Here is a 24,162-nt window from a genome sequence, read left to right as displayed (position 1 = left end):
AATATTCTTAAAAGAAAAACGTTTGCAAGAATCTTTGAATTGTAATTTTTTCCTGCAGTGGTTTTTAGAAGGAAATAAATTTGTTTATACAGAGCTTAGCTAGAAGGAAAGCAGTGAAATTCTAGTATGCCTATTAAATGCTTTTGGACACTAACCTTTTTAAGGGACTTCTACAGACGGTGCCAAATCGTTTGCGTATTGTACACTTATTTCAACAGATGGAAGCATGAGCCAGAGTTTCACCTGGATCCAAACTTTTCTGTCTAGTTTTGGCTTTGGAGACCAATGTAGTACTGCGCTGAGACTGGAAGCCAGCTCTAAATGAGCTACTGTTGGTACTGGATAGAGCATGCCTCTGGATTAGGATGGCATTCTGCCCAAATTTATTAGACCTGCTTAAGGCAGGCTTCAGGCTTCCAGATGATTGGTATTCATAATACATTAGCAAGAACTATTCCGTACTAAATCTGTATAAGTGGCAAATAGACCACAGTCTTTTTACTCATGAAATTGGTGTATTTAGTCTTGAGTCTTTGGGAAAGAGTCCTAGAAAAGTAGGTTGTGAGGTCATCTTGAAGGTATTAGTTGTCTAATATATTAGTCATTTTGGTAACACCATATTTAAGGTTGAAACTTTCAGTTGCCTGAAGGGGTGGGATGCTTGTTAATTTTTGCAGGAACTAGACGTTTTCCTTAAACTGCTTTACACTTTTCTGCCTTGGTGCTTTAAATCTACCTGAGCACCTTAACATTTTTTTTTTTCCTATTTTATTTTTTTTTTTCCAGTTGCCCCTCCATTATATTTATAGATGAGTTGGATGCACTCTGTCCAAAGAGAGAAGGGGCTCAGAATGAAGTTGAAAAGAGAGTTGTTGCTTCATTGCTGACATTAATGGATGGCATTGGTTCAGTAAGTAGGCTGTATTGAGACAATTAATGTGTACGGGGACTGGCTGGACAAAATAGTTTTGCTTTTATGATGCAGCCAATTTTAGATGTGCCATTTGGGGGAAAAGAAAGTAGGCTTAGGTGAGACTTTATATAGTAAGCTACTGCTTTATTGGATGCTAAGCAGAAGGCATATCAGGGGAATGTCTCCTGTTAAGTGTCAGATTAAAAGAAAGTAAGTTTTCTTCCATTCCGTGTCTTTCCTTTGCCTTCTCCTATTCTTGTAGATTTGGAGATAAAACTGAAATTTTAGTGATAGCCCATCATTGAACTAAGCCAGGTATTTTTAATTGCTCTGAAGTCAAAGTCATCAAAATACTTCTGGTGATATGTAGGCTGCGTTATTAAAGGCAACCACAGCAATTTCAATATTGCCGTAGTAGTAGTCAGACATAAACAAAAGCCTACTGAAGAAACAGTAAATTTAATTGACTTGAGTACATTATGGATAAGCCTGTAAAATTTGCCAATTTCTCATCTATTATTTTATGATTATTAGCAGGAAAGGTGAAAGAAATGTGTCTGCAGTATGAAAATGAGTTTCAGCTGTTTATGTGATTTGCAAGTTTCTCATTATTTTCCTGCGTGATGGTTTGAGTTGCCCAGTCTGGAGCTGTTCACAGGCAGAACATATTTTCTGGTGGCAAGGGCTGATGGATAGTCTTCCTGGAGGAAGTGCTTTGCTCACCAAAAGAGAACGGCTCTGCAAGAGCCCTCCTAGCTGATTATGCTGCACTCTAAAAGTGAAAAAGCAGAGCTTGAGGAAATTGGTTAGGGTTTTTGACCTTGCTTTTCCTACTGAACCCACAGGAAGCTTTATAACCTCCTGTCTGCTGGTTTTGATACCTTAAATGATTTGTTTCCCAACCTTGTTTATTCAAGGTCTGCTGACACCTTTTTGTTCTTGTGCCAATGCTGCCTTTTAGCTTAGGCACTTCTTTTCCTTTCCTTGGTGCTTGCTTTTCTGATATAGGAAACCAAATCCTTGGTGATTAAAGTGGAAGACACTGGGTTGAGGGCACCTTGGAGTAAAGTTTCTTTTTTATTATCTGTATGTGCGTGCAGCCTACAGTATTGCTGAATTGCTGTTAGGGGGTGAGTTGGATGGGATCGCTTGTGGGATGTATATTCTGAATAATTTGCTTTGTTGCTTTAGAGCTAGCATCAGGGTTTCAGTGTGTGCAATAGTTAGGAAAAGTGAGCAAGAAGTATGTTTATAAGCTGCGTGACATTTGATTTTATTTTAAAATTTAATTTTATTTTACAATTAATATTTTGCATTGTTTGATGCTTTCAGGAAGGCAGCGAAGGGCGGCTCTTGGTACTTGGGGCCACTAATCGTCCTCATGCGCTGGATGCAGCACTGCGCCGACCTGGGCGTTTTGATAAAGAGATAGAAATTGGAATTCCCAACGCCCAGGAGCGGCTGGACATACTCCAAAAGCTTCTCAAGAAAGTTCCCCATTCGCTCACAGCAGCGGAGTTGACGCAACTGGCTGATAGTGCGCACGGCTACGTGGGTGCAGACTTAGCAGCCTTGTGCAAGGAAGCAGGTAAGACGTTGTCTATCTTATTTAGGATCTTACTTTATTGTTAGTCTCTTTATTTTGTTTTAAAAACAAAAAACAAAACAAACAAACAAAAAAAAAACCCAAAAATTCACAGTCTGTACTAATAGCTTTTAAACCAATGAGGTTTGATTAATTTTTGTGTCAAAGAAAACATAGCCAAGCATGGAATATGAGGAACACCAGCCTGCTCCTGGGCGGATCAGAAAAACTCTTTTAGAGTGTTAAGAGATTTTAAAATCGAATGTTAACATCAGTAACACTGGGGAATCCCCTGTGCCATTTCTAGCATGTTGGCTTGCTGTCTCTCAGTAAGCCAAGGGTTTGGTGAGTTAACTGACACATCCCTACGAGTGTTTCTGCTCTAGACCCTACCCCTTCGGTACAAAAATCCCGTGTCACTCAGGCTAGACAGCTTGTCCTGCAGGTCCTTGTTCCCAGGATGTTGAGATGGTGGGCCTGAGCGGTGTTCACTGTGGCTCCCTTCAGTATTTTGTGCCTGTATGTCATTTGCCTGCAGATGAGGAGCTCATGACGGGGGCTGGGGGGCTGTATGTGCCTGGGGTTGTGCAGTGGAGCTGGGAGAGCTGGAGAGCACGCCTTGAGCTGGGGGCTGGGAAGTGTCCCTTGGCCTCTGGCACAGGCACAGCCCTGAATTATCCACGCATCATGCAGCCAGGGTTCAGTGTGTTCCAGGGAGTACTTAAACATGAGTTCACTTCTGTTGTCATTGGATGAAATATTAAAAGTACTCTCTATCAGTTCTTACGTTTTGCTAGAATGTGTCTACGCGGTTTAAGTGTTGGACTTTAAATCTATCCATGAGCAGCTTTTTAAATCAGTCTAGTCAAAATAGGACTCTTCAGCTCTGCTTATGCATATTTGCTCACTTGTTCGTGAAGCTATGTTTGCTGTATGTGCTGGTTGCTTTTATTTCCTTTGGCACTGGGACAGCTTCCTCTGGCAGTGGCACAGTGCATAGTTACTTCTTGCATCAGAATTAACTATGCAGATGACAGAAATTTTATTAGGGGTGATGGCACCTGTTCCAGCAAGGTTTTTGATTACCAGTTTCCAGAATTCTTAAGGGATAGTTCTCAAATATGAATCTGCAGGCTTTTGTATGGATCAAGAAGGAAAAAATATGTATAGACACTGACTGTTCTTTTTATAGCGGTCTTCTGTTGGCTTTGGTTGTGTTTTAAGTTAGCAAACACTCTTTTTAAAACAAATAGATACAAACAACAACAACAAAATATAAACTTCTTTTTTGTTTTCCTTCCTCTGTGTTTTTGGAAGCCTGTCAGTCTGCCTGTGTCACGGTCCTCACATAGTAAATACTTCCGTAACGTAATCTAAAATTTTCAGTGGGAAGTGTTGTGGTTTCAATTCCCAACCTGACCCAGCCGAGGCTTTACTTGCGGATATGCACATCGATTCTGGACACTCCGTAATCCAGCTGCGAGTAGGCGGTATTTACCCACTTCATGAGGGTCTTTTAGAAAATAAATTTTGGATGTTGTGCAAATTGAACGTGGTGTGCTGTGTAAATCCAAAACTTGTGGTATCTACCTGCGACTGATTGCAGGACATGCTGTTATTGGGGAGCTTTGCATCCAAGCCAGTACAAGAAATGCAGGGGGGAGGATGTCTCCTACTAATTATTATTGATCTTCTTTCCTCAAGTTTGTCCATGCTGTTAATTTCCTTGTCATTTGTTAACTTGGAGTGACCTCTGCTGGGGAGAATACAGTCCAGCACCCTTACCCCTTTGAAGCCTGCGTGTATTTTTTCCTTTTCAAAAAGTTGCAGAAGCATGGTTTGGTCAGAGTATTGCATAAACTGAATTTAAGTTGCTCGTGGTTAGGGAACGTTCTTGGTTGGATTCTTTTTTATTAAGCTCTTAATATCTATTTTTTTATATTAAATTTTCAACAGCTTGTAAAATATTACTGCTTTCACTGGACTTAAACATAGAAGAGATTAGCTCTTATGAGGCAATATTTCTCCTCAGCAGAGCAAGGTTATTCTGCATGGCAAATTTTCCAGTGTTTTGTCTAGTCTTGTTTGTTGTGCCAAGCAATGGGCTTCTATTGCTTCACTTAAGAAACTGTGCAGTGGGCCAAGATAGCTTGCTGTCCAGGAATGCTCTCTGATATTCAGCCTAAGTTTTCCTTGTTTAGTTTTATCCTATTATTTCTATTTACATCCTTGTACAACACACTCACTCTCCCCTCCTTAGTGTTTACACCCTTCAGATATCTTGAGGCTGTTCTCATGTCCCCTACCTCCTCATTCATTACTGAGCCAAACTATAAATATTTAGCTCTTTTAATCTTTCCTTATAAATAAGTCCTTCCTGCCTTCTGAGAAATTATGTTGATTTTCTCTGAACTCCCTCCAGTTTGTCAATAACCTTTTGCTAATGCAGGGCTTAGAATTGAACATATTTCATATATATTACAACATAAAACATGGTATAAACATGCAGTTAAGTCTGCTGGTGCACGTTTCTATATAACCAAAATACTTAATATTAGGGCAATATTTGAGTTAAGAATTCTTTCACAGATTTTAAGTTTACTTGTGCTACTTTCACACGTGATGTGTGTGTGTGTGTACAGATGAAACATCGAAACTAATTTAGAAGCAGGAGTTCTGAACTAAAATAAATGTTCAGTTTTTGGTACAGGATTATTGTCGCTTGCTAACTATATTGCAGTAGTGGTCTCTGGGCGATTCTTGAGTCCTGGTTACCCCGTTTATTTCTTTAGGTACTTCAGTTGTGGCTGGAAAGCTCAGAAGTTTACAAGCTAAATATGTTTATATTCTTCATACAAAGTTTAGATCGTTTCCAGAGGACTCTTCCTTCCTTATCTTTGTTCAACTCTGTTTAGCACATGCATAATACTGTATATTATATACTGCTTATATAAACCAAGGGTGTAGTAATAAATGTAACATGGTCAATGTAATAGTTGTAGGGCTGTGATAGACAAACCTTTCACTTCTGTGTGTGTAGTTAGTTTTCCTTAGATACTTTGTTACAAAAGCTTTGATGTTTGTCTTCTGTATAATTCTGCAGAACACGTGTTAATGAAAAGTAAAGAGCTATTGTAGAGTTAAGCATATTCCAACTGTTTTCTTGGCAGAAGTTGCTTGTTCGCCAGTGTAAAAATTACTTAGTGGTACTTCTGGGGTCAGACAGGCGAGTTTTCTGTTCTGTTCAGCAGCTCTGTGCATTTTCGTGGAAGTCACTAAGAAGTTTTAGGAGCCTTTAATGTTCAGCTTGTGCTGAATGTTTCTAGGCCCCTGTGTATATGGTGTGTACAGGATTGCAGTGTTGTATGTGCTGGAACGGGCAAGGAGAGGAAAGGTGGACAAGAAACCTGGAGAATCTGTGCAGTGTGCTCTGGATGTTTCCAAATAGGGTATTATGACCAAACACCTGGGAAATTTTTATGTGTAGTTGAATATAATAATTGGTTAAGAATGTTTTTATTTGATCTGCTGAATTTAAAAACAGTAGCGGAATTTTCTTCCAATACCTTCTTTTCCTCTGCTAAAGATACAGTTCTAGCTTCTCACAAAATGAAACCACAAAATGTTGTGACTTTATGGGAAAAACGCTAGGTATCGTGAAGCTTACAGTGTTGTCGCAAGAGTTGACAGCAGGATGACAGACATCAGCTCTGTGTGCGTATCTATCTCAGCCTTAATTGTTGTGCAGAGTACTTGTATCCACCCTCACGTGCTGAGCAGGTATTATTTGTCTGTTTTACAAATAACTATGGCCATTCCAGCAAAATTAAGAGTAAACCTGGTATTTCTAACGTGGCAAGTGTCACTAGCTTAGATGCAATGCTTTCAGAATTGGTGTACCTCATGTCTGTTCAAGGTTGCATGATCTGTAGTGACTACATTGGAGAAATGGAGATTTGCTGTGATTCTGTACTGCCTAGGAATATGCTTGTCATTTCCATAATTAACTGCATGCTTTCGTAGAGGTTAACAGCCTGACATGGAAAACCTGCAAATGCCTTGGTGGGCACTGGACTACATCTTGGTAGACTCTTGAGGGCTTCACATGCACAAGAAAAGGGTTTAGTTCTGTGTGCAGCTGAGAGAGTTATATTCTTAAGACTGGGAGAGGTGTGCTGTGTCCCAAATTAGTTAGTAGACTACCTTTTCGTGTGAACAGCTGCCTTCTGAATTGTTTTAATTTAATTGTTTTAATTGTTTTAATTATTTGTTTTATCTCAAGCAGAGACAGTGTCTAGAAGATAGACTCTGCCATATGCTTGCATATAATGTCAGCGTTTGTATGCCCCTGAGATCTTGTTGCTCCTGGTTTAATTAATTTGCCACACGGTCTTTTATTAATTCCCTAAAAAATTGTAATGGTTTTAATTTACAACAAAGATAAGCGCTGCGCTTTTTTTTTTTTTTTTTTTTTTTGGAAAAACATATGAAATGTTAATTATGTAGCAGGGACATGAATGGTATAAACTGTACTGAATGTTAGAAGATGCTTAGCAACAAAGGTTTCCAAATATAGCAATTTATTATAAACTTATCCTTCTATGGCTGCCTGTAGCATTTCAGGAGGGTGAATATAAATATAGCTTGATTTCTTCAAGAAGTGGGTTCAGTCACATTGTTTACAGAGAAAGGAAGTATTTGCTTTGTAACTCTCAGAATTTATCTTGAACATCCTTGTTCATTACACATCATTTCAGTGTGCTGATATAAAACACTTGGACTGTGATAAGATAGCATCATGATGAGAGGAAGAACGAATGTCTTTGTTTAAATAGTGGTCTCTCTTGCAATAACATCTGTTTGGTTCCAGTGAGGATGCTGCATTGCAACCATGAAACTTGGAGACTTCTGTGAAAGAAGCAGTAATCACTTTGTTTTCCGTCACAGCTTTCTTTTTAGGTTGCCTGATTGTAATACAGTTAAAGGTATCGCCTCACTTAGCCTTTAGCATTAAAGCGGTTCGCTGGCTTGAGCTGCCTGTTACAAAAATGTTACAGAAATCAGAAACTGAGCTACATCTCTGGCCAGTGTAAATCAGCATTCCTCCGCTGAATCTGTGAAGCTGCTTGCACAGACACATGATATGGTCTGTTGTCTCGTGGTCGTAATTTGAAGAGTCTTGTTGTTTGGAGACCTGATTGTCTGTGGCATTCATTTGGCTCTTTTATTACCCCTGCTTTCTGATGAATAATACAGCTAGGATGGAGAGTCTTTATGCTGTTTGACTGATAGCTCTGTATATTGATTATATGTAGATATTAGATCTGTAAAAGTGTAAATTATTTAGGGGGAAACTGTACTTGGCTTTTGTTGGAGCTGAGAAGCTTCCAGCTGTATCTTTTATGAACCAAAAAAGAGGTTCTGCAATCCACTTGCATTAAAAAGAAAAAAAATAATTGGGCGATTGAAGGGCTGGCTCCTAGGTTTTTTTGTTTTTTCCCTGTAATTCATGGGGAAATAAATTCCCCTGAAACCCAGGAACATCTCTATTGATGTAGATTCCGCCCCCCCAGCTTCTGCAGTTTTGGTAGCCCAGCCACCTGCAGGAAACGTGAGCCTTGTGGGCTAATGTGGTTAACAGTGAGTCTCTGTGCACCCTGAGGACGAGCCTCTGACTGGCCTTTCAATTAGACAAACGCTGCGTTCAATACGTGGCTTCTCAGCCTTGTATCTCAAAGCCAAGCTCTTCATTTCAGCTCAGTCACGGTCTTGATGAAACAGCCTAGTGTTAGGGCACCAAGAGTATCTATCCTTTCTTTAAGCCATAAAGGTTTAGTCAGAACCTTTCCCAACGCGATTTGGACCTGACTTCTGCTGGGGGTGTCCAACAGATGTAAATATTTTTCGTGGGTAATAATCCTAAATGTAGGGATGTGGGCTGAGACCCTGTTGAAAATGTAGATTTTAACAAAGGCAGTTGATGACCAAGGCAATGGGCTTGTTTGTTTTGCAGGGTGCTTTTTGGTTTGTTTTCAAAGTAACTATTTGCAGTGACAGATTTTAAAGGGAAAGCACTGCTTGACAGGCTATAGTTATTTTATTCCCTTATGAAAAGAGACTGAAAATACCCTGTCTATATTGTTATTAATTATTTTTTTTTTAATTATTTTGTAGCACGGAAAAAGATTGAAACTATGCTATTGCAAACAGTCTGCTATTGCATTCTCTAACTGAATGCTTGTTCCCATGAGACACTCAAAATGAGGTGGGAAAGGCTGCTTGCCTTTTTATAAAAAGGTCATGTAGAAAATGTGGGGGTTTTGGGGAATATTAATAACATGTATCGTCAGATGATCAATAACAAAAAATGTATTACTACGAAACTGAGAGATTTTTGCAGAAATGGCAGAGCACTGGATTTGGAAATGCACTGAAGAGTCCAGACATGATACAGAAGTAAAGCTACAAATTCATTCTCTGACTAGCACAATTGAGCGTTGTGACGCTGTGTTCCATCATGCTAATTTACGGTGTCAGAAGACCAGGCAAATCCAATCCTCGTCTTCAACGTTTGTGAGATTTAAGCTAGTGCTGTGTTTTGTAATTTTAAAGTTGGGCCCTTAACACAGAAGCTGTTTTTAAACCAAAGCAATTGACCTAGTTTGCTGTCTTAACAGGTTATGAACAAATGTGTCCTTGCACGCACGCACGCATAACAAAGCAATGTGGCTTTTTTTGGACTCGGACTATAACATATGTTTTTTTGATTGTTTCTTGGAGCGCTAACTCGGAATGGTGGCTTTTGTGCAGAAGTGGCTACCTCTGGATGCTGCTGAGTGGCTTGAAGGAACACGCTTGAGACTGGGTGGAGTGTGCTGACCTTGTTGTCTGTGGGATCCCTTGCCCTCTTGCTTAGGATTTCCTCCCCCCAGCATGTTGTGGGGCAAAGATAAACTCAGAATTGGTTTTAGAATTGCTGTCTTGGGCATTTAAGAGTTCAGCTACTTTCCTAAGATTCCACAAAAATTGTGTTGTTTTTATCTGCAGAGAGTTAGATTCTCACCCTTTTACTTTCGTTCGGTGTCATTCTGATGTGACTGCAAAATTTCTGAATCTCCCCCCACCCTGTCCTGTGTCTTTGCCTACGCTGAGCGCACAGATGTTGCCTTAATGCGACTGTCTTTGTCTCCAGAGAGAAACGGTCTTGCTCTGGTTGCCTCTCTGAACAGACACTGGCACACGTTACGTTGCTTTTTGTAGTTATTTTTTCTTATATAAAATTTTTGGCCTTTTTTTTTGTTTGTTTTGTAATGGTACTTGATTTTTGTTTTTGTATGGAGAGTGTTGCACTTAACTGCAGGCAGGGCATGTGAACTTTTGGTTTTCATCATAACTAAGCATGTTTTTATCTGAAACTAGCTTGCAGTTAATTGGATGATGCGATTCCTGACTTCATATACACAGTTGTGGGTTGAGTACTTAATAGTCTGTTTAAAGCACATCCCATTCTGTCTGCCGATATTTATATAAGCAGGAAATAAAGAATATTTTCGGAAGTGTTGATCAATAACTGTCATTAATATTTTAAATTAACCTTCATGGCAGATAGGCACTGTGGTCTGGCTTCTGCAGCTTGAGTGGTACAGAAGAAAGAATATTATTCATGGGTGGCAAGGCATATGGGAACTTGTGCATTTGAATGGGTTGGAGGGTCAGCCCCGAAACAAGTTTGGAAGGGTGAGGGGGTGCACGATGCCAGAGTAGCCTGTGTTGGTGCAGCCCTACCTGTGCAGACCGGTGGGCTGTGAAATGGCAACCGGAATGTCACTCCTCAGCTTGCGGATCCTGGAAATTTAGCGTTACGTCATTTTGCTTAAGAACAGAATGAATTTGGGGCAGATCCTGACTTAGGCTGGGTTGTTGGCTGAGCTGTGGTGGGAACAGGCAGTTCTGTGTGGTCCCTGTTTATTTCTAGACCTGGGAATCAAGTATGGTGTTGGTCACCCAGCTCTAAATCACACTGCCAGGAGCGGTGTGCTCGGCGCTCTTCTGCTTATCGGGTTTTGCGTCCCTCGGGGGCTTCAGCTCCCTGGATGAGAGCTGTGTGCCAGGCAATGTTATTCCTGTAGTGGCAGAAGAAATCCTTGGCTGTCTGTATAGCATCTTTAAATGAACGTAAACGTTTTAACCAAGACTAAACTGATTTTTCAAGACACTTTTCAGGACACGCAGTCCACTATCTCTTAAATTATCCTATAGGTTTGTTTTTTTTTTTCTGCAATGATCTGAGCTGCGTGCTCCCGTGTTAACTTTAAAGGTTTTGCACGTCTTAAGAACTGAGGACAACTTCTGACCTTTAATCTCTGAGAAGGGTTTGGCAAATCTGTGGGCTTTCTTCTCGGTAATACAGCGTGCTGCACTCCGTCATTCATCTTAACTGACATTTTGCTAACTGAAAGGTGTTTTGCAGACTTGCACACTTCCTTCTTCCTCTCCCATCATGTCTTTTTCTAGTTTTCCACCTCCTGCCAGCTGAAGTAGGATAACCATGCCCACTGTTATTGCTGACCAGCACACAAGCACTGCGGTGTTTTTCTTGTACTAACAGGGTTCATGTTCACTGCAGCCCTCCAGTAACCTGGTGTTAAATTATCACAGGTGATTCGGACTTGGGTCCTCATGATGTATAAAGTTGTTATATTTCCTGGCTCCAGTTATGAACTGGAATTATATATTTGGACTAAACCAATTTTTTCTCCAAGATACAAGTATGCTTTTTGGGAAATTCCTTGTTTGAAAGGCATATTACATTTTAAGAAGCCTTTAGTAACTTTTTTTTTTAATTTTGGAAAGGCGATCTTTTTTCATTTTGTTCTCTGTTCTGTTCTTTCATGATGTGCCCGATACTCATTTATGCCACTTTGTCTTGTTTTAGGCAGAATTTCACTTGACACAATTGTGTTTGTAGATTCAGATATCTTTTGAATTTTGTCTAACACTTCTGTCCTAGGTCTCTTCAAGTTTTTTGTTTAATCAGTTGGCTTGCTCTTACATTCTTTGAGTGACCATAATATGGGAACATCTAGAGCTCAAGTACAGTGTCATCTCTGTGAAGCAATTGGGATGCGTTTGTTTTTTTTTTTCCCTTTCAGCTTTTCTGCTCAGTCTGGTTTCAAATGTAACTTGAACAATAATGATGATAGACTCTGTTTCAAATACATTTGAGGTGCAATTATTCCCATACTAAAAATCTGTAGGAATTTTGTTCCCCTCATAGTATGTAGGGAGGGACTGACTGTGTTATGATTTGTCTCACTCCATCTTGCTCTACTGGCTTGAGAAAGATCCAAATTAACCCGTTTAGAGTAGAAGTTCATCTTCAGGTTGCGAAGTTGCAAGCTTTCTCAGTAGTTGAGTAAAAAGGGATGTTTCCCACAGCTGTGGTTTTTTTCCTCAATAAGCTAGCATCAGCTCTACTTCAGACAAGCTATTTGTGTAGAAATGGCACTACAGGAGAAAAGTTCAGTGTTTTCTGACTCCCTCAGGCTCCAGGTAAAATGTTTTCCTGGAATATATAATGGCAGACTTAGGATCTGAAAACAGTCTTGGTTCTTTTGTTTAATTAATAAAAGATCCTCTGGTGAAATGTAGCTTAGTTTGTATGTCTCTGTTATTTCTGCAGGAGTAAAATCAGTTAGCAGTAGGCATTTGTGTGCAGAAGGAACAGCTACTGTTGGGAGATGGAGTGTAACTATTTTCAGGCAAAGTTTTCGTAGGTCTCCTGGCTTGAACTTTTAGCTATATTCCGACTTGACGATGTTCCTAATTACAATTAGACCAGCATTTAGCCACTAACTGTTGCTTCTTGTCTTTCTGCCTTTTCTATTCCGGTAGCCTGGCAGGCCTTCTTTTTCTTCTGACACATGTATGACTAACTATAGCTTAGATACTTACATATGAGAGCAGGCTGGAAACAGGCAGTCTGGTATTCCTTATTTCCCCCTGTTGTCATTGTCTTGGGATAAATGATGTGTGTGTACCTGATCTGTGAATAAACTGTTTCCTGTATGAGAGAAGTTTTGAAAATACAGTTCCTGCTTCCTTCCTTTCCCCCTCCTGTCGTACCTCTCAGCAACTTTTAGTCAGCTCCACAGACATGTTCCAGCAAATGCCAGAGCTCTTCACGAAGGACTATAAATCGCGTACGTAATCCCTATGGTAGATTAGTGCTCAGGTTAGCCAAGTGAATTTGCAGTGTTATGGTTACAAGGGATTCAAGGGCATTATCTTTCCTGTGCAAACAGTATATGAAGGTATTTTCATATTTTCCCTCTTCAGGGATTTTCTCATATAGTGCTGGCAGCTAAAGGCAGATTGCAGAGTATGGTTTCAAGAGCAAAAGTAAGGGTGTCTGCTTCCTGATGTTTTTTCTAAATAGGCATGCATTTTATGTATGGAATAAATAAAAAAAATAAGTAAGTTTTAAAATATATTTTTAGGAGTCTGGTCCATGGAGAGATATATATATATTTTTAATTCCTTGATAAATTTGTTGGTGTGTTTGATTCCATACTTGCGTACCTTGGGAGGGAAAAAAAAAAAGACAAAATCAACCCAAAAAACAGAAAAACAACCCCAAACACATCAAAACCACCTCCAAATTGTAAAAGTTTCTTAGGATGCAAACGGAAGAATTTTTCAGCTGTTGTGAATGGTGGTTCCTGCCCCCAGGTCAGAGGGTGGCTTGCTAGTGCTCCACAGACATCAGGTGCTTACCTGGTGCTGTTGTTCCGTTATCTTGGGAGTAAAGGGGAAAAAGAGCCCTTGCCTAGACAGGTCCCTGCTCATGGCAGCTGCTTTTGGTACTACCTAGTGCTGTCTCACCCTGATGGGTAGGAGAGCTGGCTTGCTGGGTCTATGGAGGATGGACTGAGCAGGTAACTGCAAACAACATACATACACGTGGTCTCTTTTTTTTTTCTTTTTTTTTTTTTTTTTGCTTGGAATTAACCATCCAATATCTTGTTGTGATGAAGTGCTATAAACTCCCTGTGGGCTATGGCATGTTTGAGAATACATATGATTTGTAGTGTATGATACTTGAAGTTCTATAAAAGATTTCCTAGACTAATTTGTGGATTGTTGTCATGAATGAGTGCAGAAAGCCACGCTGATTTGAAAATTGCCAAATGTAAAGCAGAAGAGCTCTTTATCTCAAAAATACTAAACACTGGAATAACTTGTATCCATTGCCTGTGGAGGCAGGTGTGCTCCTGTTATGGTTTCTAAAGTTCAAAATTGATTTTAAGTTGTATGAAATGCTTTTTTGATGCATAAAACTGATAAATTTTGAAGTATAGTATGTAAAGATCTGGGGGTAGAGGAAGATGCCCCATCCAGTGCCATTCAGGAAGCTGAAATCTTTCCATATGCTGTTGAGCATTCCGCTTGGAGCCGTGCAGGAGAGTATCATGTTGGATCTGGCAGCTGTTGCAGGGAGAAATGGTATGCATCTTCTGGCTTTGGCCATAATGATTTGGGAGGGAAATACCAGATTAGCAGGGAAAGAATAAACGTTTCCTTTTGTAAACAATCTTACAAGATTACAATTTCTTTGAAGCTACTTACAAATTCTGGTGTTAGGATTCCGGTAGAGTAAGTCCAGACAAGACAGATTCGCGGAAGAAATAGCTGATGGTCAGTGAAAGATGCATGATTAACAGTTGTGTTTTGTTCCCTTCATTTCCTCAAGTGTTGTGTATATTCTGGTTTTGAAACCTGAAGTATATATGTTCGTCGTTTTGAGTGGATGCTTGCTATTATTTACAGTAGTGTCTAATTATACACAGACTCTGACAAATATAGCCGTGTCATAGAGTCTATTTTTAGGCTCAGACATTTGTGATTATGATCTAATATGCCAACACTTAGCCAAGCTATGAGCAAGAGAATCTTACAAGGAAACAATGCTATCGACCTCATGCATAGCCTGGTACCAAAGAAGAATCCTCTGTACCAGGACAGGACGTTCTGCTGGGATTTTTTTTCCCCTCTGTCCACTTAGTTTCCTCTGTTCTAGACAGACAGGATGAGTTGGTGAGGTAGAGCACACAGTTGCTGGACTGGAACAAATTGTTTATTTTCCATTGTTTGTAATCATGCGTGACTTGCTATGCTTGTTTCTTTTCTTTTTTTTTTTTTTTTTTTTTTTTTTAACTGGGATTTTCCATTTATGCTCCGCTGAGGATCAGTGTTGTTTGCTATGACAAAGGCTGCCTTCCGAGTTAAGTTTCTACTCTGCGTAGGGTAGTCCGAGGGACCAGTCGTGTCTCCCTTCGCTAGAAACAGGCAGCCCGTGCCTGTGCAGACAGTCCCACCGCCCATACAGCAGGCTAACTACGTCTGCGTCCTTCCTGCCCTCACGCAGGACTCGTGCTGGAATAGAACAGTGAACTACTCGCCCACTTCTAAGCCTCGTCAGTCAGTGCCAAAAGGCTACTGATACTCATTAATCCTTAGGAATAAATAGCATGTGAAAAGGAGGAAGCAAAGCTGGAACAAATGCTGTGCTCAGAGTCAGTTTACAGCAATGACGTATAGTCAAACCCAAACATTCCCATGCGAAAGATACCCAACAGCTAAGCTGAGATGCTCCATGTTTCCTGAGGTACCATGTCTTCGGTTTATCTGCGTTATAACCTCTGTAGCGATAAACTTGGGTTTCCTGTCGTGTTTCACCTCCTTTGTGTAGCTTCTAGCAGCACGTTCTGCGCCCTAGCCTGCATTTCCTTACATTAAATACATCTTGCAGTGTCTCGAGACAAGGATGTGTTTTTCTGCCTCCGGCAAGCCGCTGGCTGTATCCTTCTCCTGGTAATAAGGCTCCCCTCCCCCTCCGCCCCCCCCCCCCCCCCCCCCCGCCTGGTTAGAGGTCAATCTGAAGTGCAGGAAAGAATGATTATGATAACAGGAGGAAACAGGAAGAATCATGCTTTCTTTTTCAATCTGTTTTTTATTATTGTTTTAATGTAAAACATTGTTTCAATTAAATGCTGACCTGTGCAGTGGCATGTGCGTGCACATGCTGAAATGAATTCCGGCTTTGTTTGGAAAGCTGTGACCTCTTTATTCCTGTTCTGGATCAAGGCTGTTGCATTTCAAACCCACTGCTGAGGAGTGAAGTTTCACTTGTACTCCTAGTAGCGTTGGCAGTAACGACCCTTAAGAGTGGTATTCTCCCTGGGCATTTTTATGAGCTGTTCTTTCTCAATTTTAAAATAAACTTGTTTGTTTTTAAGAATTCCTCATGTCATGAAAAAAGATAACCATGACACCATTAAAATGCATCAAATGGGCACTGGGCTAATCTAGTACCTGATGGAGCAGATAATGTCTAGAAATGAGGAGCAGAGATCTTTATCAGTAACTTGCTTTCTCTATGGCTTAATTTCATGCTGCCTTGTTGATTCTTTCGGGTGTTTTTTTAAGTGAGAGTGCTGTGTGAATTGACTTCACCAAAAAGAAAATGTAGGACTCAACCCTAATACTTCCACCCCCCAAAGTGCTAGCTGCAATGACACTGGAACAAGATGTTGAGTTTGTTATTTGCTTGGATGTAAATTTTAAATCTGGGTGGGGTGAATCAATGTTGTCTTCCTTAAGTTTTTTGTCTGATTAAAATGAACTGTTTCAGAGAAAGGAAGAAGAGGGGGAGCAATAACATGAAAGTTGTCTGCGTTGTTAATATGAGTCAGTTGTATTTTATACTTGTCCTCTGGTGACCAGATTTTCATTTTTCTCTTTGGCCTCATGGAATGTTTTTATTTATATATCTTATTAGTTCTGGATGTTCTGTGCAAGGGGAAACCTGAATTACAAACTTTTTTTTTTTTCATCATTGTATTAAGAGCTGGGGTATTGAATGCAGGTGCTCAGACGTTGCCATAATTGGAAGTTTATGGAGAGACACCAGCTGTACTGCTTCACAGGGGAGATATTATATCTCTTCACACGTTGTATATATTGTAGGAAATGCAGAATTCCTGTCATTGTCAGAAACGTTGCATGTCCGCGTTCTACCAGTGCCTCTGTAGAAAAAAGACAACAATCCGCTGAAAGTTAAAACCATGTCTATTTCCAGAAACGGCTTATCCCTTTTATTGTCCTTTCATGTAGCACTAATTGATGTTTTGTTTGGTTAAATATAGAAAAGGTTTAACAAATGTTTGTCTTTTTATGGGCATGCAAGGCGAACTGGTGTTGTTCTAACTGCCTCATTTGTTTTGTGATACGTGACGACAGATCCTACGTATCTGCATGTGTGTGGATGTGTGTATACCTGTATATAAGATTATACTCATCATGTAATAATGTGCTAAATGACATATTTAACAGTTTCAGTTCACAGAACAAGGTTGGAAATAGAAGCCAGAGAACTCCAAATTATATTAAACCGCAAAAGGCATAATTATACAGTAGGAAAACCGTGATGCTTCTGGGTGTCTTACACAATGGGGCCGTAGTTGTGCTCCCTGGGGAATGCCTGGGAGCTGCAGCTGGTACCTCTTGGTCCTGCCCGAGGAGTATTGATATATTGTTGTGTGCAGCTTTTGAAGGGTTGAATTCTAGGGGGAAGCTAGGAATTAGTATTGAGGTTTATAGGTGTTGTATGTGAGTGATTTGTCCAAACAAAGGAGAAAGTAAAAGCTGTGCCTGCGTTTGAGCAGTGCGATCGCCAAAGGGAACAAAGAGCTATGGAGTGTTGCAGGGAACGTTTGTTGCATATCAAGAAAAATACAGGTCTCTGGTATCTTACTAGATAGCAAAACAGGGTTCTAATGGAAGTAAAAGAAATCTCGTCAGTTTGGTTTTTAAGAGCATCTTGGAAAACACAGTTCTAATAATAAAAGAATGGACAAGGTTGCAGCATCTTACGTGGGCTGATTTAATGTTTGCCTTGAATAGTTGTTATCCCTCTTCCTCTGTGGTTTAGAAATGTGTTTGGACCGATGTATGGACATTAGGAGGTTTTGCCATGTTAGCTGCATCTCCGGGAACGCAGGGGCAAGGCTGTTTCATTCTGTCTTTGGGAACAAGTTTAGTTTGTATCCTGTCTGTGGTCATTAAATCCCCTTTTTCTTGCTCTGTCACCAGAAGTGTCTTGCATGTTCTTTGACCTAGTTAAGGTTCGGCGTTGAAACATTCTTTTGAGCATCGATTTCCTTTCCAGTGCTGCTGTGTGTTTGTGTGTTGTACTTCACGTTTATGAGAACCAGGAGGAAGTCTACACATTTCCATGGGTTTTTTCTTTTTTTTTTTTTTTGTTTTTGTTTTTAATAGGTTTGTACGCATTGCGGAGAGCACTGGGGAAAAGACCTAACCTATTAGACAACGAGGTGGCTGGGTCAGTGATGATTGCTTTCAATGACTTCCTGCAGGGGATGAACGATGTCAGGCCCAGCGCCATGAGGGAGGTGGCAGTTGATGTGCCAAAAGTAAGTTATTTTTTGCAGTACACTAGCAACATTGTTAGAGCCACGTCAGGAGTTGCAGTTAGTCATTGAAATGCTCTACCAAAAGAGGGGAATTTGGTGAAGTGGAAGCCTCAAGTTACCAATGAATGTTGTGTATCATCTTTTTATTTGCATGTTTGTTTATTTAATTATAATTGGGAAGACCCGTTTTACAGAAGCTTATGTTCCTAATGCTTTAGGAAGGGTTGGTAGTGTAGGAGCGTACTCTTGATCTGTAGTTTTATATGCTGGGTGGGTTAATGGAGTGAAAATCTCAAGATGTCTGCTCAAAGCAGCAGTGAAAGCCGGAGCCTTTTGAAAAGCAGACACAAACTTAGGCAGAAACGAACTGTTAGCATTTGTAACCAAAGCCTGTTGAAACAAAGCTGTGAAGAGATGGGTTGTTGCGACTTTATGTAAAGCAGTTGACTGATTCTATGTGCAGTTCATCCTGCTGTGACCCGAATGTCTTCAGTGGCATTAGATGGTTTTAACAGGGGGCAGAACTAGATGCTGTAGGTAGGTTATCGCTGCCAAGTGGTTAGCTGTCAGGGGCTGTCATTATAGGAACGGTTCTTTTGGCAGTGCCAGGTTCATCTTTACCCCACTCGGTGCCCTCTCAGTTATGTATTGTAGTAGTTCAGCAGCAGCCACAACATAAATTGGGCTGGGGAGCTGATCTGGTTTAAGAAGACTCTGATCTGGCTTAAGAAGATACACCAAAAGAAAATGTTGTGTTTAACCTTGCTAAATCTTAACTCTGCGAGCTGTTGTGCTGGTGTTTCTCAGCAGCTCCCCAAGCCCTAGAAGAAGACATTTATGTCTCGTTGTGTGAAGATGAGTCATCTGGGAATTCGATTGCACAACTGTAGACCCTTATTCCCAAACTATCGGAATGGGAAATAAAATCTGCAAACAGGATGCTGCACACAGGCAGCTCGGATATCACACTTGGCTTGTTAAGAGTCCATGCTGTGCGGTGAAGTGCTGGGTGGAAATGCCTGGGCTGGCGCCAGACAGCTCTTCCTGGAAATGCTGTAGTGGCATCGATAGACGCAAGGGTTAATTAGTTCTGCTGAGAACCAGAGTTACTAATTCTCTCGTTGCTTGTTGTGCTGCTGGCTCTTGGGCTCACATCATTATCATTGTGCTGTGCCTTTTAGACCTACCAGCCCCTCTGGAGCCTGACCGAGTGATGCTAAACAGTGCAGTAAAGCCAGGTAGATGCAAGGTCTCGAGGTACTGCAGGAAATCTGTTCTGAACCCAGGTTAACCTACTACTGAAGCTCCTGTTGTCCACTAAACTGTCCTGCCAGTGGCTTCCTTGATTGTCGCTTGTTTGTATTTGTTAAATGCAGGCTGAATCGCTGGAGCGCTACTGAAATTCATTCTGTTACTGAAGGGAGGATAACGATGTAGTGCAGATTCCTTTTGTGCTGACAGGACCTGCATTTTTACAAAATAATGCGTTTTCTGTGAAGATGTAGGGTAATTTTCAGGCCATCTGTTGGTGCCTGGAGTGAGTTTAAAGCGGAATCTAAAGTACCAAATGTGACAGATTTTTTGTCCTCCCACACCACCTGCCAATGCAGGTGCTGGAATTCAGTTTAACCATTATTTTGAGCTGCAGAGCTACCAGCTTACCAAAATGAAGGTACCTGTGCATGCTCAGAAGCAGTCTGAATACCTGGAAATACCAACACAGCTGTCCATGAAAGTCACAGTAGTGTAAATCCAGCGTTGTAACACCAGTACCCCCCCTCAAGGCTCATTACTCTGTCACCATTTGTATTTGTGGTGGGGAAGCGCCCTCAGTCAGCTCAGGTCACCCTCAGTCAGCTCAAGTCGGTGGGTTGGTTGAAGGAACTGGGTTATGCTGTGGCGGGGTGGCCGGGATGGCACTGCAGGGGAGGCGAGCAACAAGAATCCAAGCTGCAGGCCCCTGGTGAGGGCTGCTTGCTGGGGGCTTGGGATGTGATGCAACAACACTTGCAAACATCTGAAACTCAGGCGTCTGCTTTAGCATAGTGTAGCTATTTTAAAAATGTTGACTGATGTGTAGTTTACAGACATGCACAGGCCAAAAAAAAAATATCTATTTATCATTGTTATTAAACTTAGGTTAGTGTAACTTGCTCTTTATTAGCAAATAAGTATGTCTTATTCTCTCCTGATTGTTAGTGTCAGAGTGCCAGTCGTTTAGCATTTAATGTACTGTTATCCAGAGAATTTACGTGGTTGGTGTGTTGTATGGAAGACAGATTGTAGCAGAAAATGTAGTGCAGCTTCTGATTCCTTGGAAACCTTTTTTTAAGAGGAGTATGAAACACTTTGTTGCGTGCTTCCAGTCATGATTTTTAGGTATGTCTTAAGCTGACTTGACAAACTTGTTTTTGCTTCTCTGATTAAAGTTGTGTGTTTAACTGCTCTGGTTGAAGCCGTGTGTTTGGTGGCGCTAATGTTTGCAATTATTTGGATGCTGAAGGACTTGTTTTCAGTAGAAACCAGGTATGTAAGAAGCCAAATGAGTGCAACTGCAGCGTCATTAATTAGTTGCATTATCCTGTGTCAATGATGCTGTATTTAAAATGCTTTGCTGTTTAATATTGTTATGTTTGAATGTCTGTTCCTGCAACACCTGGGAAACCTTGAAATTACTTGCTAAGAACTGATGCTAATAGTCCCAATTTCTATAAGAAGTTCTTCCTCTCTACTAATATTCCCATCTTTTCAATACAGTGCTTTCAGTCCGTGGACTTGGGCCACTTACCCGTTCAACGCTTTACTTAGTTGGCGGCTGGTCGTGGTGACCTGTGATATGTTACTTATGTGCTCTGCAGTAATTTATACCAACAGAAACTGCCTTCCTTACACCTTTTGTTGCATTCTTATCAAAATGTAAAAATTGAGACTGGGTGTGTGGGAAATGAAAAAGAAAGCATGAACCAGATAGGAGTCCAGCTTTCTTCAAGAAACCTAAAAATTTTGGGGTTTTGTTTTCTTTTTTTTTTTTTTTTTCCCCCTGGCTAATGTATCTTTGTGCGATCATCCTGTTCTGATTCATCTCCAGATACTTTCTGTCTGTAAGGGAAGAAGCTTTTCTTCTGCTCTCCTTGCCCCAGAAGCTGTCCAGCTAGACCATTAATTGTGTGGGTGATTTGTTAGAAAATCAGGGGTTACACTCCTTCATGTTTTGAAATCTGACCTTAACACTGTTTCTCATCTAAAAAATCCTTGCTAAAAATAACTTCCACACTAAATAAATGATCAGCTATGAGATATTTTTTTTCCCAAAGAGAAGACAGAAGTCTGAGCTACGTCAATAATATCAGCTTTTTTGCTGTTTATTGCAGGTATGTTATTCACTTGGCAGCCCACTTGGTGTGGATGGAACTTTTGAGCTATGCAGTTAGTTACAAGTAAAACCATTGATGTATGTGCTGAATTAAACTGAGACTTTGGTGATTTTTAACTTTCTATTTTTCATGTTGTAGGGTTTTTTCATATTTCTTTACTTTGCAGTAGCTGCGTGTCTGTTGAATTAGAAGAGTTCAGAGCAAGTTCTAAATAAAGCCACAAGTAAATGAATTTTGTTGAAGGGCTCCTGCTCTTATAGTCGTGACACCTTTGCAATTTATGGGCTATTGTTTTTTTTTGAAGCTGGTATAACCTCATGATACTGAATGAAACTCATTACTTGTTTTATCATGGCCTCCAAATTGTTTCATCAACACAGAGCTTGTCCTCTGAAATCTGTGGAACTTTGAGTAGGTTGTAAAGAAAACTTAGTTTTCAGATCGGTCTTTGCTTTTTAGGTCCCAGAATTGAGCACTAGTTGCTTGGCTGTTTAGAAGCCTACTAGGCTAAATTGCTCGGTTGCAGTCCTTTGTCTTATTTAAAACCTGGAGAAACCTCTTGTTGTGCATATACTTGGGGGGGTAGCTAAAGAAGGCCACTTGGGTGGCCTCAAACGAGTCACTTGGTGTCTGAGGATGTTTAATAACCTTTATAGAATGCTTTGCAGTGTGCTTCTGAAAAGTGCTCTATGACAAGCCAGTTATTAGGTTTTTGTCACTGGTGTCAATTGAGCTTTTTTTAAAAAATTTATTTTTATTCCAGTCATATTCAAAACTGGCGTGGAAAACAGCCAAAATGAAGTGAGTTTGGGGTGGCAGACAGAAAGCGAGGTTGTGTGCAGGAGGAGCTCTTGGAGGCCAAGGTGCTGCCACGTACTTGTTTTTGTGTTCCTCTTTCCTGCATCCTTTTGTGTTTCACCTTGTGTCCAGGCGGCTGCGCGCGTTGGCTGCGGCCAAGGCAAGTGCAAAGTGCTCGCTGCCTGGTTCCACATGACATCTTGTTTTCTGTTTTTACAGAACCTTTCTTGAACTTTGCTATGTATTCCAACTGTTTTAGAAGGCTGCTTTTTCTGCAGCAGGGATTTAGGAGGGAGGGGATGCACATTATAAATCAGGAAGTTAATACTTGGGTTCTTTGGAGAGTTGCACTGTAGTTGCTGCTCCTCCCTTTCCTATGGGTCTTTCTGAAATTTTTGTAGTGCTATGGGTTTTGCTTGCTTGTTACACTCCCTTTGCTGTAATTCAACGCTCAGATTTGTGTCTGTGGAGCCAAAAGGTTCTTGATGAGACATCCTTTGCACGTCTGCTTTATTTCTTTACTGCTGGTGCTTAACAGCCTCTGGGAAGTTGCTGCTCTGCATCGTGTTCTGAGCTCTGTTGACCTGGGGAGAGCTAAAGATTGCGGCAGTAATGAAATCTTGGTGTCTTGCACACTGTAGCAGAGCACTGTCTCTGTATGTGTAAGCTCAGCCCCAAGGCTAGTCTTTAAAACCATTTCCACAGGGACAGAATCTCACACTTCATTGCTTATGTTGCAAGACCTTTCCTCTGGGTTCGTGTGCAGGCAAATGGAGTGTAGCTAGCTGTTGTCCGAATGTGTGCGCTAGAATTTCTGCTAATTTCAGTCGGCAAGTTACTGAGGGTTTGTGTGCAAAACCAGTCTGCCTAGTTCCTCCAAGCTGCTTCCTTTCCTGATTTTAAATGTAAGCAAAATGAGAATAAGCCTCCGGATTACTGAATACAACCTCCATGTAAGGTGGCCCTGCTTCACCTTTTCTGTATAATTCTATCGCTTGTGGGTCTGAAAAATCATTTGAGTGATGCCTCAGAAGACTTGAGCAATAGTCTGGATATTTGCAAGTGGGTAAAAATAACATTTAGGTGTTTTCTCCCTGGCTTTTTGTATCTGTACAAAGTACCGCTAATGGATTTTGCCTTCTTTTGATGAAACTTATATGGAATTCCTGATGGCTTAATTCATTTTAAGAAGTTCTTGTTCATGTTTGTCAAAATCTTTGTCTAGCTAGAAAGACGTGGTTATAGGAATGATTGGTCTATGTGTCATGCCACATATGAGTAAGGATTTATACTGAAAAGTAAGAACAAGCTTATGTTATATGTCTTCTTCCCTAAGCAAAAGTTGTTTTAAAGTGCCAAGGTTTAGCTCTGTGCAGTTTATGGAGCTGCTAGGTGGAATTAAGGGTTGTAGGGATAGGTAAGATGTATTTGTAAAATGAAATTTAAAACGCTGACACTTTCAGATCTGACTTGGAAGCACCAGCTTTTAGAACAAGGGAAGGTTGGGACTCACTGTCCTGAGTTTAATTATGTTCCTCAAGCATGAAATTTGAGTGAAAAGGGGTGCTTTGCATATGTGGAACAGTGGCAAGATGCAGGTGAGGTATATGGCACATCTTTACTTTTTATAAACTTTTATGTTTGCTTCATTGTAATTAAAAATCTGCAGGTGGTTTTCTGTCTCTTACTGTGAAAACTCAGGTGGGAAGGGAGGATTCTTCTTCCCTTTAAGCACTTAACTGAGGTGCCTAAATTGGACATCTCCTTGTCTTATGTTCCTTCTGAAAGAGAGAGAGAAACGAGGTGTGAGCCCACCTGTCCGGCTTCTGACAGAGAGTTTGTACTATCGCTGAATTGCTCTGCGAAGTCTCTCTCTTTCTCTTTTGACTGTGTTGGTAGCCCAAGATACCCAGCTCAAACTTGGGTGTTAGGAATTCATGTTCTTGTTTCCCTCTCCGCAGTGCTGTGGAGTTTCTTCCTTTACTTTTTTTGTTGAAT

At 40.7% G+C, this 24,162-nt stretch overlaps 1 protein-coding gene across 2 annotated transcripts in view; it reads left to right on the top strand.

The window, feature by feature from the left end:
- The window catches only part of AFG2A (AAA ATPase AFG2A), a 202,632-nt gene that overhangs the window by 10,245 nt on the left and 168,225 nt on the right, over window positions 1-24,162 (top strand). For both annotated transcript variants that reach the window (XM_086463673.1, XM_086463674.1), the window contains exons 8-10: window positions 787-910; window positions 2,246-2,501; window positions 17,838-17,992. In XM_086463673.1, coding sequence (XP_086319799.1) covers window positions 787-910; window positions 2,246-2,501; window positions 17,838-17,992 — 535 coding nt within the window. The remainder of the gene's footprint in view (window positions 1-786; window positions 911-2,245; window positions 2,502-17,837; window positions 17,993-24,162) is intronic.

The sequence above is a fragment of the Leptosomus discolor genome, chromosome 4 (assembly GCF_034619465.1).
Source record: "Leptosomus discolor isolate bLepDis1 chromosome 4, bLepDis1.hap2, whole genome shotgun sequence".
Lineage (NCBI taxonomy): Eukaryota > Metazoa > Chordata > Aves > Leptosomiformes > Leptosomidae > Leptosomus > Leptosomus discolor.
The sequence above is the reverse complement of the archived record's forward strand: the minus strand, read 5'-3'. Positions and strand labels throughout refer to the sequence as shown.